Source organism: Hemiscyllium ocellatum, chromosome 21 (assembly GCF_020745735.1).
Source record: "Hemiscyllium ocellatum isolate sHemOce1 chromosome 21, sHemOce1.pat.X.cur, whole genome shotgun sequence".
Lineage (NCBI taxonomy): Eukaryota > Metazoa > Chordata > Chondrichthyes > Orectolobiformes > Hemiscylliidae > Hemiscyllium > Hemiscyllium ocellatum.
The window spans coordinates 51,766,789-51,784,043 of record NC_083421.1 but is presented as its reverse complement, the minus strand read 5'-3'; the positions used below and the strand labels follow the sequence as shown (position 1 = coordinate 51,784,043).

General features: G+C 42.2%; 1 protein-coding gene across 2 annotated transcripts in view; it reads right to left on the bottom strand.

Annotated features, from left to right (window-relative positions):
• The window catches only part of gsna (gelsolin a), an 81,001-nt gene that overhangs the window by 32,966 nt on the left and 30,780 nt on the right, over window positions 1-17,255 (bottom strand). For both annotated transcript variants that reach the window (XM_060841468.1, XM_060841469.1), the window contains exons 2-9: window positions 16,864-17,064; window positions 13,274-13,428; window positions 11,637-11,798; window positions 8,887-9,036; window positions 6,660-6,749; window positions 4,276-4,411; window positions 2,567-2,655; window positions 1,606-1,821 (exon numbers count right to left, since the gene is read on the bottom strand). In XM_060841468.1, coding sequence (XP_060697451.1) covers window positions 1,606-1,821; window positions 2,567-2,655; window positions 4,276-4,411; window positions 6,660-6,749; window positions 8,887-9,036; window positions 11,637-11,798; window positions 13,274-13,428; window positions 16,864-17,056 — 1,191 coding nt within the window. In that variant the 5' untranslated portion in view covers window positions 17,057-17,064. The remainder of the gene's footprint in view (window positions 1-1,605; window positions 1,822-2,566; window positions 2,656-4,275; window positions 4,412-6,659; window positions 6,750-8,886; window positions 9,037-11,636; window positions 11,799-13,273; window positions 13,429-16,863; window positions 17,065-17,255) is intronic.

Here is a 17,255-nt window from a genome sequence, read left to right as displayed (position 1 = left end):
ATTGATCAGAGTCAGACAGGTCAACATCGTGCAAGTATCAGTCTGAAAGTACTCCCAGTCACACGGTGTGAATGAAACTGGATTCCAACATGAGTAGAGAGTGTGGTGCTGGAAAAAACAGATCAGGCAGCATTTGAACTGACGTCTCGGGAATGAGCCCTTCATCAGGAATGAGGTGAAGGGCTCTTGCCTGAAATGCCGATTCTCCTGCTCCTTGGATGCTGCCTGACCTGCTGTGCTTTTCCAGCGCACTCAACTCTCATCGCTAACATTTTCAGTCCTCACTTTCTCCTAGTGGATTCCAACATGGGAAATATATTGCAAAGTAGCTACTGCAGAGAACTGAGGTAATAACTTGTCATTTTCCTTTTATCTAAAGTAGTAGCCAAGACAAAGAAGAAACATACAGCCATATACCCACCCCCCCCCCACCCCTCCTTTCAACATGTTGCCACCAACCGACCTCTCCTGTTCTCATGGCATACACATTACAAACAGATTGAAATACCATTGATTCCTACTAAAAATGGCATAAACTCTTCCCCAGGCCATCAAAAATCTCAGGTTCACTGGATAGAAATTGGTGTGTATAGTGTCTCATGCACATTGTAAAAACAAAAAATCCAGTTAATTTGCATTTACACCTTGATCTTTATTTTCTGGAATACAGGAAATGGAGGAAGAATGGGGCCCTGTGGCGTACAGCACCATGAACTGTTCGGTTCTGAAGCCTCTCCAAATCTAATTTGTAATTCTCTGGAAAAACTGCAGGTGCAATAAGGATATTTGGAGAAAATGGTGGTTCTAGGACTAGCGCTGGAAGGTGATTGGCTTTGTTGTACAAGGACAAAATAGGAAGAGCTTGGAAAAGTGGCTGACAGCAGAGGGATCTGAACAAGTGATCTCTGATCTTAAAATGACAACTTAGCTGAGACGGTCTTCTGCAAATCATTGAAAGCCAGAGTATGTCAAGACAGGGGCAAGCAAGGAAGTAGACTGCAACTACATGGAAGAACGATCACCCACAAATAGTTTCAGCTGTAGAGAAGGTTTAACTGCACTTGGTATTGCCCAGCCACAGACTATGGAGGAACTTCTAAACCAATTGCAATGCAGACATGGTCAGCCCCTTCAAAGGCCACTTTTCCCATGCCTGCTCCTGTTTGCCCTTGTCCAACAGGCAAACCAGCTTCTAGCCCATGACCCACAACTTTCTCCAGATATCCTTTTACTGCACTTGCATATGGAGGTTTTTGGGGAATCCATAGTGAGGACTGAAGACAAGGATCAGAAAGTGAATGAATTTATTTCATTGCATTTACAGACGTGGGAGTGGGGCATTGGGTGCAAATCTGGATGGCCAATGACAGAACAGCAACTTTGCAAGTGGGATGCTAAAATTTGATGGTTCCCTTTGACAGCTGACACCAAACGTCATTGGACGCTGCAGTACATTACATGATGCATTGTAAGTGAAAGTTGGCTTTTGGAGAGGTTTGGGAATGGCACAGACAACATCTCTTTCCACAGCTGGATCCTCATGAAGAACTGGTTTCCTTCAGGGAAATCCAACTGCTTCCACAAATCGGCAAGTTGGTGGCTTACCGTTTTATCTCCAGAGCCATCATCCACCATTCCATGTTGAGCAGCCATGGCAGGAGATTCGTGCAAAGTCGCAGCATCAAAAGGCACTTTTTCAATTTTGGCAATCTGCCCAGAAACGTAGCAGGTTCCCATTCCCTCGGTCTGATACAGGTCAACCCAGTTCTTGAAGAACTGCTTGAACAGCGGGGTCTCACCAGTCTCTGGCAGAATCTGAATCTAAAGAACAGGACATGGGGCAGCATTACCAACAACACGCTTGTGCTCAACAAAAAACTTTTTTAACTGAGTCAAATGTAAACTCTGTTCTTCTCAAGAGTATAAACCGTTAAGGCAAGGTAATCAGGTAGTTCTTTAGTATAACCCTGGATGTAAAATGAAAACAGTTTAAACATACCACTCAGGTAAATTCTAAAATATAGTTTCTCCTTCAACCCTCTCCCCACATATCGACTTTCAGTGTCAGTTTTGTTGTACAAGATAACTTCTTAAAGGTGAATGTTGGAGGCTGTATTAAGCCCGACCTGATTTGTCACTGGTTTGGAAAGAGATAAAACAAATCTTTGAGTGCAGGCTGACATCTGCAGGTTTCCTCAGACTTAGATATTTTTAAAGTCAACCTGTTCAGGGGTTATTATACATTTCTGGAGTAGGTGGGGCTTGAACCTGGACCTCCCAGCCCAGAGGCAGGGACACTACAATGGTCCTTCCTCAGACTTTGTAACAATACTGAACATGACTAGTACCCAATTGCTATCATGCAATTAATTACACCTCATTAAGACTGTCCTCTTCAAAAAGGTCAATAATAGTTGATCCCTAAACACCGAGCCAAACAGGCCTTTACACCCAGTGCTAGGAAACAAATTGTGGCAACATCCATCCACCTAAAATAAAGTCTGTAGTTTGACCAAATGAGGAAAGCTGTTCCCATGTCTGCTGGCAGCAATCCAGTAGATCTTACCTGGGTGTGTTTGGGATATCCCATTTTTGTAATAAACTCTTCAGCAGCTTTCAGAGCAGCTTTCCGTTCTTCCGGATTAGCATTCTTACCTTAGAAATAGAAAAGGGTTTAAATTTTCTTTTAAAATAATTTGCAATAATTTCACTTTAAAAACAAACAACAAACACTTGGAGGCAGAAAGACTCAAACATCTGATTAACATGATCATGTTGACAGTGGGTGTGCAGCTAGACCAATTCAGAATCCGGGATATAACTCCAGAGAAATTAACGTATAAACTCACGCAGCAGTTCGGCATTTGATTTTTTTAAACTCTGGAGCTGGTAATAAAAAGTTCACATCATTAAAGCATCCCATAATGGGCTGCTATAAAGTTCATGCAACTCTTTAGTGAGGTAAACTGAACACCCTTACCTATAAAAGCAACTCCAGACCAAACCACTCAGTCTTATCAAGTGGGTACTGACCACTGTGGGTCAAGGTGGCAGCTTGTAACTGCCTTCACAGCTCAGAGGGTTACACAATAGATTAGCAGACAGATTGATACTGCACCATTAAAAGCCAAAACCAATGAAAAAACTCTTGCATTCAACTACTGGTCCCTCCTTCCATTATCTCGTTGCAAAACAGCACCGACTCCTTTCAAAATGTTTCCAGGACAGGTATTTGCTGGACATCTGAAGGATTGAGGCAGCCTCTGAAAAACCACCCCCTGCTCTTTCTGCAACACGCCATGAATAATGCAAATGGTCTCCAATTTCCATGCCATTTCAAAAAGCTAAAAATAAAACTTGAAGCCAAAATAATGCAGGAATGGAAGAACTCGAGTCATCAGGAGGCTGGGACTCCCTGGAGAGAAGGCAACTGAGGGGAGATTTGATCGAAGTTTTCAAAATCCAAATGGGCTCGATGAAGTAGAACAGAGTAAGTGCAACGAAACGGTTCCTGCTCATAAAATAAATGAGCAGGACGATGTAGATTTAACATGCAGTGAGGAGAGAGATAAAAGTTTCACACAAGTAATCAGGAATGGGATAGACCACCTAGAAATGAGGAGGAGGCTGCTTCACTTCAGGCATTGGTTATTTAGATAAAAACTACAAGGGTCTGAAGCAAAACCAGGAGACTGACAAGATAATAAAGCTCATTGAATGAGCTGGTGAAGACAGCAGGAATTGCCCCCTCCCATGATTCAGGGCTAGAAACGTTCTGCTGGACACAACACTGAAGCATGAATTCTTGCTTCAATATTAGTGAGCAACTTGGCGCAAGAGTAACTTGAAAATTTTCATTTCACGCACATCCGGAGTCTTTCCCCACACAAACCTCCATGAAATGTCATGGAATTATGACTGGCTCCACAGGGAGTGTGCCCACACCCAGGGAGTATTCCACAGATTCACTAATGTGACCCTTCTGAGGCATCAACAATTTCCAAACCTAGAACTAACATTCTGATCTCCACTCTCTCGCAGCCTGATGAGCTGAATCAACAGATAGTCACTGACTGTACTGGGATGTGATCCAGGGACACAGCTTAAAATTGTTTAGTTTCCCACTTGATCATCCAAAATGAAACCAGCAAGTCCAAAGATAAAAGGGAATGGAGAGTTTCATCTAAAATTGGTTTCAATTTTTGGCAATTTGAAAGAAATGCCTCAAAAATTGCTATTAATGGCTCACCAACTGGTTAACCCAACCTCGCTTACCTTTCCAGACAAAGATCTGCCCATTGGAACCATGGTCTAAGATAAAGCTGTCTTCAGAGTCCAACATGCTCTGCTTGAATGGGTTCTCCGAAGCCACCAAGGTTATTTGAACTTCATCAGCAGCAGCATTCGAAACCTAGGGAGTAAAGTTGGGGAAGGTGCACATTTAGTCAGAAAGCCATCCATGTATTGCAGCCCATTAAAAACCACATGAGACATGCCTCACTCAATTCTCCTTAGCCAAGTTAAAAAATAAAACAAAAAACTACTCTTATTCTCAATAAGCCTGGGGTTCCCCTGCTTCTGGCTTTGGAGGTGATGTTTTATTAGAATAACTTGTCTTTGGTTTTGAGTGAAGCAGCAGCCTGTTAAAGGTGACACAGCCACCTCTACTACCCAGATGGGAACGCTTACCCAAACAAGGGCAGGGAACTTCTGAGCTGCACAAGGGGACAGAGTTCAAGGTTCCAGTTCCCAAAGACAAAACATGTTGCACAAAGCAGCCCGTAGTCCCAGAGATTGATCAGTAGGAAATGACCTAAAGCAGTGGCCTGGCATTGAAAGTGCCAGAGTTGGAGGGGTGGCAGTAAGTTCCTCATCTGGTCACGAGACAGGAGAGAACACATGCTATAACTGGTCGCTTCCTTATATGCCCCTGTAGCTGCTGCTGGGTAATAGTCAAAGGCATGGAAGTAGCCAAATGCTCACACTGCAAATTAAACAGGTAAATATCTTACCCACGTGATTGAAATGACATGAGTCAACATCGCCTTAGCCGTAGAGCAAGCTGAGTAGATGTAGCACAGCAGTTCAACTACAAGACCAGGTTCAGCAGTGAGTGACCTACCAGCAAGATGCGGGCTTTTGCTTCCAGCAGGGTATTTGCACCCAATGGGGCAACACTCCTGTTAGCTCCTGGGACAGGAGAGAGATATGGGTAAGCTGGCACTAAGATTCAGACATGTTTAGTACAGCTCCCTGATCACATATACTCTGCTCACTTCAGTGTCTGGGCCAATACTCTCATATTCCGTTACAAACGGTAGCATATTTCCATCACAGGCGGAAAAAAGTGGCCCCAGCTAAGATGCAGCGAGCATGAATATCACAAGCAAGGTCTTTGGAGAGGGGCATATCGGAAAGTAACAGTAAAATGAAGTACAATAATGACGGCTCTTCAAAACCAAAACAGCCCATTTAAGTACACAGCAGAGATACTACAGACCCAGTGGTTTCCCCTAGGACATGCCAATTCTTTTGGCCAAAATTGCCATGTGCAACAAAATATATCCAAATAAAAAAAATCCTAAAACATTGACAATTTTAAAGAGTTTGAAGTAATCCTTCAGGTCTTTAAAAAGGCCCTGTTCAAGAATGCTATTTGCTCAAAACACCCAGATGTGCTGCAACTACATTGCTAACTCCCAGCCCTTCACAGGAAGAGTCGGATCACCCTCTAGTTTACATTTTTTAAACTGAAACACAGCCCACAGTATTAAGCCCTCATTGAGGCACACAGTGGTGTACTGAGGAATCAGGGGCTCTCTGGTGCACGTGATTGAAGTCAGGATCAACATATTCCAGCAGGAGCCAAATCAACAAGAAACCCTCCTCTCAGTCCGATGTGCCTGGCTGAAAACTCCAACTTCCATAAATCAAAAACTGAAAATTAGAAAATCCAGGTGAAAATGACAATATTTAACAGATTAAAAAAAATGTTCCACAAATGAAGCGAGATTATGCTACAAATCACCAAACTGTTGCATTAACATAATCTTGACACAACTGAATGGATGTACCTTCAAGGAAGACTAGGGCTGGGTGGTATAAGTACTGACCTAGCTCGAGAGGCCCACATCCCTCAAAATGACGACAGCAAAGCCACAAACTCGAGGGCAGAAAATTGCAAAGATCTACAACTCTTGACTGAAGAGATTTCTCCTGTCCCAAACAAGTGATTCTTGTTTTAGGCTCACCAACTGAGGGGAGCATCTTCAGTGTCACATCTGGTCTAGCCCCTTAAGAACTTTGCTCCTAGAAGATTGTCCCTCACTCTCCTGAGAAGAGCAGCCCCATTTACACAACCTGCCACACAATGACCCACTTGACCCAGGACTAAATCTGGTGACTCTTCTGTACCTCCTCCATGCAGTGCATCCTCCTATAAATATGGAGCACTGGGCACCAGTGTGAAGTCACTGAGAAAGCCCTATGCAATTATCTCAAGCATTTCTTACACTCCTACTTCTTGTAAAATCAGAAAGAACAAGGTGTCATTTCCTTTTCCTTCTGAAGAGGAAAAGTGAATCAGCCAGACTCGATTTAAGTCTACATGCTAGACTCCATTTTGAATAAACATGATTGGGAATGGTTATAATTTGTACCTTGTACAATTTAGCCAGTTTCCTGTTGGATGCATCAATTTTAATATCTTCACAAGTTCCTTCTGGCAGGTCTGGCTTTGGTCCAAGAACCTAAAAATGAAGCAATTAAGTCAGTAACCAGATGCAAAACCCATAAAATAGATACAACAGAACAGAGAACAATGCAACACAGGAAGAGGCCATTCAGCCCACTATGTCCATGCTGACCATGATGCCAATCTAAACTAACCCCATCTGCCTGCACATGGTCTGTATTCTTCTATTCCCTGCCTGTTCATGGGACATTTAGACAGGCACATACACTTGACTGTTCCTATCTACTGCTACCCACCCCCCCTAGCAGTGCAATCTGGGAACCTACCACAAAAAGACAACACTTACCTCACGCATCTCCTTTTTTAAAAAAACCTCTTACCTACCCCTCACCTATGCCTTAGTATTTGGTATTTCTAGCCAGGGAAAAAGAAAGTCCCTGACTATCCAACCCTAACACCACCTCAAAGTTTTACATTATCAGATCATCCCTCTGCCTCCGACGTTCAAGTGAAAACAATCTAAGTTTGTCTAACCTCCCCTTATAGCTAATGCACTCCAATCCAGGCAACTTCCTGGTAAAACTCTGTCCTCTCTCTCCAAAGCCTCCACATCCTTCTTATATAGTGTGGTAACCAGATTTGAATATTATGCCACTGTTGCAGCTATATAAAACTTCAGTTACGCCACATGATTTGCCAACTGCACACGTAATGCCCTGACCAATGAAGGTAAACATGCCATAGACCACTTTTATGCACTTGTGTTGCCATTTTCAGAGACCTCTGGACTTGCATCCCAAGATCCCTCTGTACAATGCTTCTAAAGCTGAAAAAGTAAAGAACTGCAGATTCTGCAAATCAGAACCAAAATCACCAATTTGGAAAAGCTCAGCAGGTCTGGCAGCATTTGGGTAGAGAAAACAGTTAGCATTTCAGTTCGTGACTTTTCGGAACTGACTGTACCTGGGAAAAGGTTTGGGGAATAAGTATATTCCAACATGTTCAGTGTATGTAGAGATAGATGTGAGGGGAAAGATGTGAGGGGCGGCACGGTGGCACAGTGGTTAGCACTGCTGCCTCACAGCGCCAGAGACCCGGGTTCAATTCCCACCTCAGGCGACTGACTGTGTGGAGTTTACACGTTCTCCCCGTGTCTACGTGGGTTTCCTCCGGGTGTTGCAGGTTTCCTGCCACAGTCTAAGGATGTGCGGGTCAGGTGAATTGGCCATGCTAAATTGCCCGTAGTGTTAGGTAAGGGGTAAATGTAGGGGTATGGGTGGGTTGCACTTCGGCGGGTCGGTGTGGACTGGTTGGGCCGAAGGGCCTGTTTCCACACTAAGTAATCTAAAGGAGCTGGACAGACTAAGAAATGGGTATAAGGACCACCCGGGTGGAAGAACAGCTGCTAATGTTTCTAAGGGTTCTTCCATTGACTGCATAGGTCAACAGATGCTGCAAAGAGTCAATAATACACTGTACTACTCAATGTTTCTCATTACCTCAAACACTTCTATTATCCCAAGGTCTCATCCAGCAAAATTTCTCCCTAAAACTCAATTTTACAAAGGGATTTTATTGGCTCACCAAATGTCAAGGAATAACTAAAATGGAATTTGTAAACAGACTTATTGTTCTCTGCTAAAAGTAAGTGGCTTTGACAGGTCCCAACAAGACAACTTCAAAACAGGTGGTGGAACAGGCCATTCAGCCTTGCCAACCTGCTGTGCCATTCAACACGATCGATGGCAATCATCCAAAGGAGGATCCTCCATTTCCTACTTTCTCCCCATGCTCTCGTCCCTTCAGCACTGTATCAAATTCCTTCTCGAAAACCAAGACATTTGATGTTACAGTCTCGGTTTATTTCTATGGCAGAGAAATCCACAGGCTCAAGGTGAGGAAGTTTCCCCTCATCTTAGCTGAAAGTGAGCTCATGCATTAGATTGGGACTCCCAGATCTTTACTCCCCAGTCATCAGAAACATCCTTCCTGTATTTACTGCGTCTAGCCCTGTCAGAATTTCAGCGGTTTGAGATTCCCCTTACAACTCCAGCAAATATCAATCCTATCTTTCAAAAAAATAAGTCCAGTCATTCAAATCATTCTTCACACATGATTCCTGCCATTGCAGCATTTTTAATTCACTTTCTTTAATGGAAAATGTGTGGCATCACCAACATCCCCAGACTCACCTCAATCAACCTATCAGGCTCCATTCCTTCCTCCAACACACGCAGCTTGGCACGGCCACTTCTCTCATTGTCACGGATACCCTTAGAAATGTATGTGGCCTTTAGCCTTTCAAATCTATTGGACTTTGAGCCACACCACTGAAAGATTTCCTGAAAAAAGACAAGATGCGTGATGTAGTGTAGAATCACAAACTGATGCAATTTCATAAACTGATTAACATAATTGTTAATTACATCCTCTGTTCGAGGCTGGGTAAACTGACCTCCCTTTGGAGAGATTAATATCTTTGATTCAGGTTAGAGCCTGATCTCCTCCTCTGCACTTTGCTTGCTGCCATTTATATGTTTAACTGCTAGCAAGCAGATTGCCAAGCCCTTGATTTCTTTATGTACAGAAAGAAAACGGTATTCATAACAGCATGTCAGGGAAGATGAAAGCTTACAAGTTTGCCCTAAACTGGATTTCTCCCATCATGACCGGAGTTGTATTTTGAGCCGCCTCAAATGAATGTTGCTGTTGGTGCACTTGGTACATTATTCCAAACAGAAGTTTCCTCCTAACTTAGATTCTAATAATCACTTCACAGCTCTTCACTCGCTGCACTTGGAACCCAATATGGAGGCTGTAATTCCATGAGGCTTACAAACAGCTTTCACTGGGAACCTGCTCCAGTGGATTCACAAGGAATGAAAAAGGTGAACTTCTTGTGGTGAAGATCAGCTAGGATTTCCGATTTACTCTATGACCTCCACTGCCAGGAGGGAGTTAGACACAGCCACAACACAAATCATGGTCAAAAAACACAAGGGAAAACAAATGGCACTGTGGCCAAGATGTGGGAAGGTAACCAGCATGCAGGCTGATGTCAATATTGTGCTGAAAGGAGGGCTAATGAGTAAGGTATAATGCAAACTCTAACAGTCTGATAACACACTGGCTTCAATAGGGATAAGCCATCTTGGGAACTTGGGAGTGCAGTCCTGTCAACTTGTCATTCTTGTAAGAATTGTTTAAATAGTTAGTTTTATTGAATGATAGCAATCAAGACAATGCCTCTTCCTGTGAGGACTCATTTGAGATTGTTACTTTACCCACAAAGCAAAATAGATGCAATGGAGACATGTTAGCACCAGCTTTGGTTAGCTAGGAGATTAAAACAAAGTGTGTCAGGTAATAGATCAGCCATGACCTTATAGAATGGTGAAGGGCATCAAGTGGCTGAAATTGCCTCCTCCTGGTCCTAGCTCTGAGTAGCCCATGGGCTGTCATCCCTCCCATCCAAACAAATACAAGGCAGTCAATTAAACAAGCAATGTACGAGATCCAAATCAATTTCTTGATGGTGCATCAGGTTTGAAACAAAAACTCCTAGTGCTTTTCATTTACTCCTTTTCCTGACAGAAGGAAGAAATTATTTTTTGATTGTTTACCACTGAGAAAATTGATCAATCTCAAAAGCAGTGGTGGAATGATCTCACCTCCAAGCACAAACCAAATGGACTTCAAAAAAAATGGTTTGGCAGATCCTACCTGGTTAGTAGTATTTGTTTACTTCAGAATTATATTAATCTCGCAACCAAACTCATCCCCATGTCTAAAATATAGCACAAGAAGAAATACAACCCAGGAGACTGGTAACCGCATTGGCAAATGGACTGGGGGCACATTAAGATGTGAGGAGAATGATTTAAAAGAGACATGAGGGACAGTTTTCTTTACACACATATGGAATGAACTTCCAAAGTGTTGGATGCAGGTACAGTTACAACTTTAAGTGGACATTTGGATAATGTACATGAAAAAGAAATGAAGGATTATGGGCCAGGAGGGGCAGGTTTAGTTTGAGATTTTGGTTGGATGGAAGGGTCTGTTCCATACTGACTCTCGAGAGTTGTTCAATGATATGGAAAGGTGACCTAATTAGGGACCTTGATATGGTTCACTGGTGAAACATCTAAATTCCTTCTAAACAAACATTTAGTCCTAGCAACCACCCATCACAAAAAGGACATTATTTAACAAGAAATCAAAACACTTTCAATATTATGTGAAGCTAGGCACTTCTAAGTATTTCCCCTTTGCTCAAAAAGGTTATTACTATGAAAGTTTCTTCTGTGACCAACTAGAGGAATGGGACTAGAACCTGTTGAACTTTCTTGCTGCTCCACGAGCATTACCCGACAAGGCAAGGATTCAATTCGATTCACTTGGGCAAAGAAGGAAAGTTGGCTTGCAGCTTCAACTCAAATACGGAGTTACAGATAATCAAAACCTCTTGATTAACTGCATGGGAGATCCAGCATATTCCAAAACCAGGATGTAAATCTCTTAAAACCACAACTCAAAGCAATAAAGTTAAGAACTCCCAACTGAGCTGTTCAGACGTTTAAAAAAAAAAATCCAGGAATGGGGAGGAATGCAGTCAAGATGAAAGCTGGCATAATAGAGAAATCAGTACATTTCTCATGTCTCAGTTAGTCACGACCACAGGTGAAAGCAGTACCATGGCAGCTTGTACACTGGTTTATTGTCTTATCCAAATACCTTCCTGCACAGCATTTGATGTGCATCCAAAACAAAAAACGAGCAGATCCTTTTAAGCCAACAACCGGTCATCATAATACTTCAATGGCTGCCAGTCACATTTCACTAAGTGGCCTGTTAGCTTAACTAAACATCCAATGTCTGGCTCAGTAACCATCCAATTCTGGTGGTCTACAAAACTTTTTAAGAATGGTGCATGACTCACTGTGCCCAGGTCAATGATGAAGCAATCTCCTTTGTTGAAGCTGTCCCAAGACAGAGGGACCTCCAATGCTCGCACCGTTCTGCGGCCACTCACATGGAGCAGACGTTGTACTGTTACATCATTGGGTACAACATGGGAGAAGCCTGATGCCACCCCTCCAGCCTGCATTGGAAATATTTACAGAACAAACAAGTCATCTGGTTACACAGCAGTACCATTGAAAGCATTTGACGTTATTTTAACATATATGACTCAAATTATTCAAAAGCACAATGGACTTGGTTCTTGGATGAAGGCTTCCAGTCAGTGGGTGGTCAATTTGCAGATCCCCACCTACAGAACTAAACTTGCCCGGTGGGGTGCACTTGGATCGGGGCCCTACAGCATGGGGCAGAGGCTATTGGGGGTGTGGGGTCAAGGAGGAAAAGAAAAAAAAAAGAGAAAAAAAAAAGAAAAGAAAGGAACTTTTTTTGGCTATCAGCCTAGTTTTTGTCAGCCAAACACCTAATTAATTATTTTATGCCCACTTCCCAGCAACCAGCCTTTATGCCTCAAAATTGCCTTAAGAAAAACGTTGAAGGTTTTGCCTGTACCACCTTTAAACAGCAAGAGTGCCAAATTCCCACTATCCACTGAATGAGAACAATTTTTTCTTCCTCACATCCCTCCAAGTCTCCTTACTTCACATCTACACTCCTGCTCCTTGATCCCTCCACTAACTGGAAGCTCCATCCTGTCTAGACTATAATCTTTGCCCAGTAATCTCTCTGGGTGGGTATGGGCGGGGGGAGAAAGAGAGTGGAGTCTCCGTGAAAAAAAATGTTCTTCCATCCATGGGATCACATGGCATGATGCTGGGACTATGGTTGGTGTTGGGTCTCTCCCTTAGGATGGTGGCATTAGAATGATAGTTTATTGTGGCCATGGAGCAGAGCCACAAGCTGTTGCTCAAGTTCCGACATAATCAATTCCTGTTCCCATTTATTTTCCCCCAACACTCCAACTGTCATTTTAACATTTGCCCTGTATTTAAATAAAAATGGATGAATCTATTGTGTCTCATCCCTTTTAGCTGTTGGCTCAGATCAAACACTTAAAATTTGTCTTCCTGAAATCTTGACATCAACATCACCCCCATCCCACAAACAAGGGACTATTATTATTCTAGTCGCAGACAGTTCAAAACAGAATAGGTCTCAAATCAAAAATCCAATTGCTCAGATGTGGAACAAACCAAGGCCTGTACAGCACCAATGAATAACTTCAATGTCAAGCAGCCTCTCTCCATCTGGGAAAACTCACCCAACACTGATGTGCTTTAGCACTTGGCACTCTCAGTTGTGCTTAAGAGTATTAATATCGATTCCACTGGTGCTTTCTGGCTTCTTTATTCCTTTGGGCATTTTTTTAAAAAAAAATGACGACTTTTGACTGCCAAAATTGACAGCTTAAAAAACCTTAGAAACTATTCAGGACAAGTAAATCAACAATCAGTGATTTCAGAAACATGTCTTTTGCCAAGACCTTGCATTGGTTAAAGGAATCATGTACCACAGCCAACAAGGAAAAAACACAGGACTTGTTCACTGCAAACTGTTGAATCAAGCTCCTGTCTCAGATTACAGACTTTTATTTACCTTGTATTTGATGCCAGACTTGAAGTTGCCCAGAAAAACGCTGGACTCATAGCCCTGCGTCTCTCTATACTGAGTGGGTGTGCCTTGAAGATAATCATCTAACTGCACAGTGAAGATGGCAGCAGCTCCCTTTTCATCTTGGGAACACGATTCACCTGCGCATCAAAGAAAAGCACAACTGTCAGGACTGAGAACACACCAGCTTAAAAAAAGTGGCTTTCTCTAGTACCAAGGATAACTGGGGCAACGTTACTATTTTCGCCAAATAAATACAAACATTCTCACATCGGGGGTGGGGGGGGGGAAAAAACAAAGTAACCCATGTCTTCAGGACTCATTGTTCAAATATTAGAGATTTGAACTCTAAGCAAGCAGAATGAATGAACAAATTGTTGTCAATGAGCCACTTAAAACATTGCACTTCTAAAAAAAACAAAAAAAAGTCGTTACAAGCAGAGAGAGATTTGGGACATGCTGCCTGAAAAGCTGGTAGAAGCTTTGTCAAGTAAATGCATATACTCCTGGAAAGCAAACAGTTTGTACAAAAAGAGAGCAGAGAGTCAGACTAGCCTGACTGTACTTCCAGAGAATCTGCAGATTGGGGGTGGAGGGTGGGGGGCAGAAAATGGCCTCTTTTGGTACCATATAATCCTATATTGCTAAACACTTCAGCATTGCAAATAGTTTGCGAGTGTTGATGATTTCAAAAACTGGAGATTGGCAATGTATTCCACACTTGCCTAAGGATTGAACACAACCACAAATAAAAGCTGAATGTGGCTAGTGTTATGACATGGGGTAAACCCTCCTGCTTAATTTAAAGGCAACAAACACAAGATTTATCCCATGCAGTAATCTGTGAAACTCCAAGAGGCCAAGAGCTATTTAAAGTTAAAATTAACAATTTTATTTCTTAAATTAACAGAATAATTAACTAACAATTATTTTCACTGCCTTACTCTAACCTGTTACCTTCCCGTCTATAATACTAGTCAGAAACTCCCGATTACGATTTACAAAATAAAACTTCTCACAACTAGGAGGCTTCCATTTTCTCTATATTCCTTCTTCCTTCTTCTTAGGGATTTTTGTTTCCCAGGTTACTGATCGATCAAAGGTACCTTTTAAGCGAGCTATTTTTCAGGCAGTCTTTTTAAATGCTGGGGCCTGGCAGTTCTCCTCTCAAATTGTTCAATTTTCCCCAGTCTTCTACCCTCAAAGTATTGGATTGCGTCATTGACAATATACTCAATTCAAACCAGATTGGAGCTTGGTATTTTGCAAGGTAGAATTTTAACTCATTGCCTAACTTGAATCTGTTTTGCCATTTCCAAGAAACCAGCTAATATAGTTGTTTGACCAAATGTTACATTATATTTCTTTTCAGAACACTTGGCTCTGTCAGGTAGTTCTGTTGCTTTTAACTCTTAAGGTATAGTACACCCACATCTTCACAACACTAGGAAAATTGCATAGCCTATAAAAATGCAAGACAGATACATTACTACCAAATAGGGAGATAAGAATAAAAAAAAGCAATGTTAAGAATGCATCAAGTTAAGACATTAGGAATGAAAATAGCATGGTTAAAGCAAATTAAACACACGTGTATTTAAAAGAGGAGGTGGAGATGGAATACGCTGGAGGCATTGGCTTAAAATCAGATTTCTCACCACAGAATTGATGCAGATCCCAAATTACAAAATAAAAATGAGGTGCTGGGGTGGGGTATGGATGGAGAGGGGCAGACATTCTTCAGGAAGATCATCGGACTTTAAAAAAAGGGTTCTCTCCATAGATACCATCAGGCCTGTGGAGTTTCTCCAGCAATTTGTGTTGTAGAAGCTTCATGTAGTGAATCACAGTGATACACACTGTTCAGGTATTCTACATCTTACAATGTCAGACCGATGTTTTTACATGCAACTGTTGCACCCATCGCCAAAACATTAGACATGAAAATCCCTATGAACCAGCAGGAGCTCATTTGCAAATTACACCTTTTTAAAGGTAACAATAATTTTACACATCAAAAAAATCACTGTTCCCACTTCAAGTAAGAGATACATACACACTGTAGGTGGGTGAGAAACAGTAACTGACATTAAAAAAAAGTAATGATGCTGTGGAGGTGCCAGTGTTGGACTGAGGACAAGGTCACAAGATACACAATGCCAGGTTTAGTCCAACAGATTTATTTGAAATCACGAGCTTTCAGAGTGCTCTTTGTTGGGTGAAGTGACGAGCTTCGTCAGGTGAAGGGGCAGCGCTCCCAAAGCTTGTGACTTCAAATAAACCTGTTGGACTGTAATGGAGTGCCCTGTGACTTCTGACCTTAAAGAATAGAGGACAGGGAGGGGGATTGCAGTGATGAACAAAGCCAAAGATAAAAGTTGAAGGGCTGTCATTCAAGGTATTCTGCTGAGTGTGAGCTGCAAAAGGGAAGCACTGTTTCATACACCCAGCCCTCAGGACTCAAGAGTCCAAGACACTAAACCCTGATGTACTTGATTGTTCAGGTCTCAATTCAAGTACAGCTCCACCTTGCCTCAAACTACCTGGGAAATGACAATTGAGGGAGGGCTTGATTGTCCAAAGTATGTAGGAGCATGGGGAGACAGCAACAGAGGAAAGTTGCCAGCAGTCAGGTATTGGTCACTTTCCACCAGGACAGTTTGGCATTGATATCTATGGCTTTACACCCATCGATGCAACAATCTAGAAATCCCATTTAAAAAGCACCAAAACCCAGGCAGAAAAGCTTGATAGATTCCATTAGGAATACACTAAGGATTTGATGATATGTGGAAGGTGATGTGGGACTTCTGCACTTTCAAAAGGCTCCTTCGAGAGAAATCAGGGTAAAAATGTTTAGCACAAGTGCATAATCAGCACAAACTTTACACACAAAGATCAAGTAACAGGAGAATATCAAATCTTGTATCATTGTACAGGTGAAAAAGGTTGAATGTTAACACCAAATCAGCATTTGGGGAAAAAGGGAATTATTTCAGGTGGGACCTTGCTACAAGATTCTGAAGAGGAAGATGGGCTGAGACCAAAAAAGTTGACTGGTCTTCTGAACATTTCAGAATATTGCTTTTATTCCATAGGTAATGGCCTTTAGAGGGCAAATGTCAGGAAGCTACATTTTGCTCTCAAACAGAACGCACTACAAATTTGGCCCCTTCTGTGGTCTCCAGGGAGTCTGGAACCATGCAACATCTTTCGAGTAAAGCAAGCTTCTGAAATCTGTACGCACAGGAAACTATTAACATGCTGATATTTAATGTATTACATGAGTAAAAAAAAGGATTTGAATTTCATGCAACATGTGAACCTGGTGGGGAGGACATAGTCCATTTCAGTTGCTAGTAACTTTGCCCACAAAGTGTCAGAATGTACAGAACTCTGCTACTGAGTGAATTGGCTAGTCTTAATGTACATCCCACAGAGTTATCGGTCATGAAGAATTCAACACAGACTTTCCAGTCGCTGCATTCGGCACCACCAAATGACATTGCTGAAGCTTGAAGTGTTGACTGTAATAGATAAAGCAACAGAACACGCACACAAAAGAAATTACTCACCCAGCCAGAAATGCAGATCATACTGCAAAGCCCCAGATCGCTGTTTAATGGTGCGCATTACAAGATAGGCATCTCCAGTGAAGAAGTCTCCATAGAGGTTTTTGGGCACAGCCACGAGATCCAAATTCTCCACTCTCCAGATCTGCAGGCCAGGCTCTTTGCCAGCCTTTTCAAACTCTGGATGGTAAACCATTGTGGACTCTAAAAAAACAAAATAGAATGGCTTCAGCCAACATTAAAACAGATCCATCCCCAAAAAAAAAGGATTGCCTTTTAAAAAGCCAACAGTTTAAGTAAAACAAAATCAGAATACTATGCTCAAATTTCTTATTCCAGCCTCCCTCTTAATATCAGGGCAGACTCTGTGGTCAAGAAAAGACTCTCAATACCAG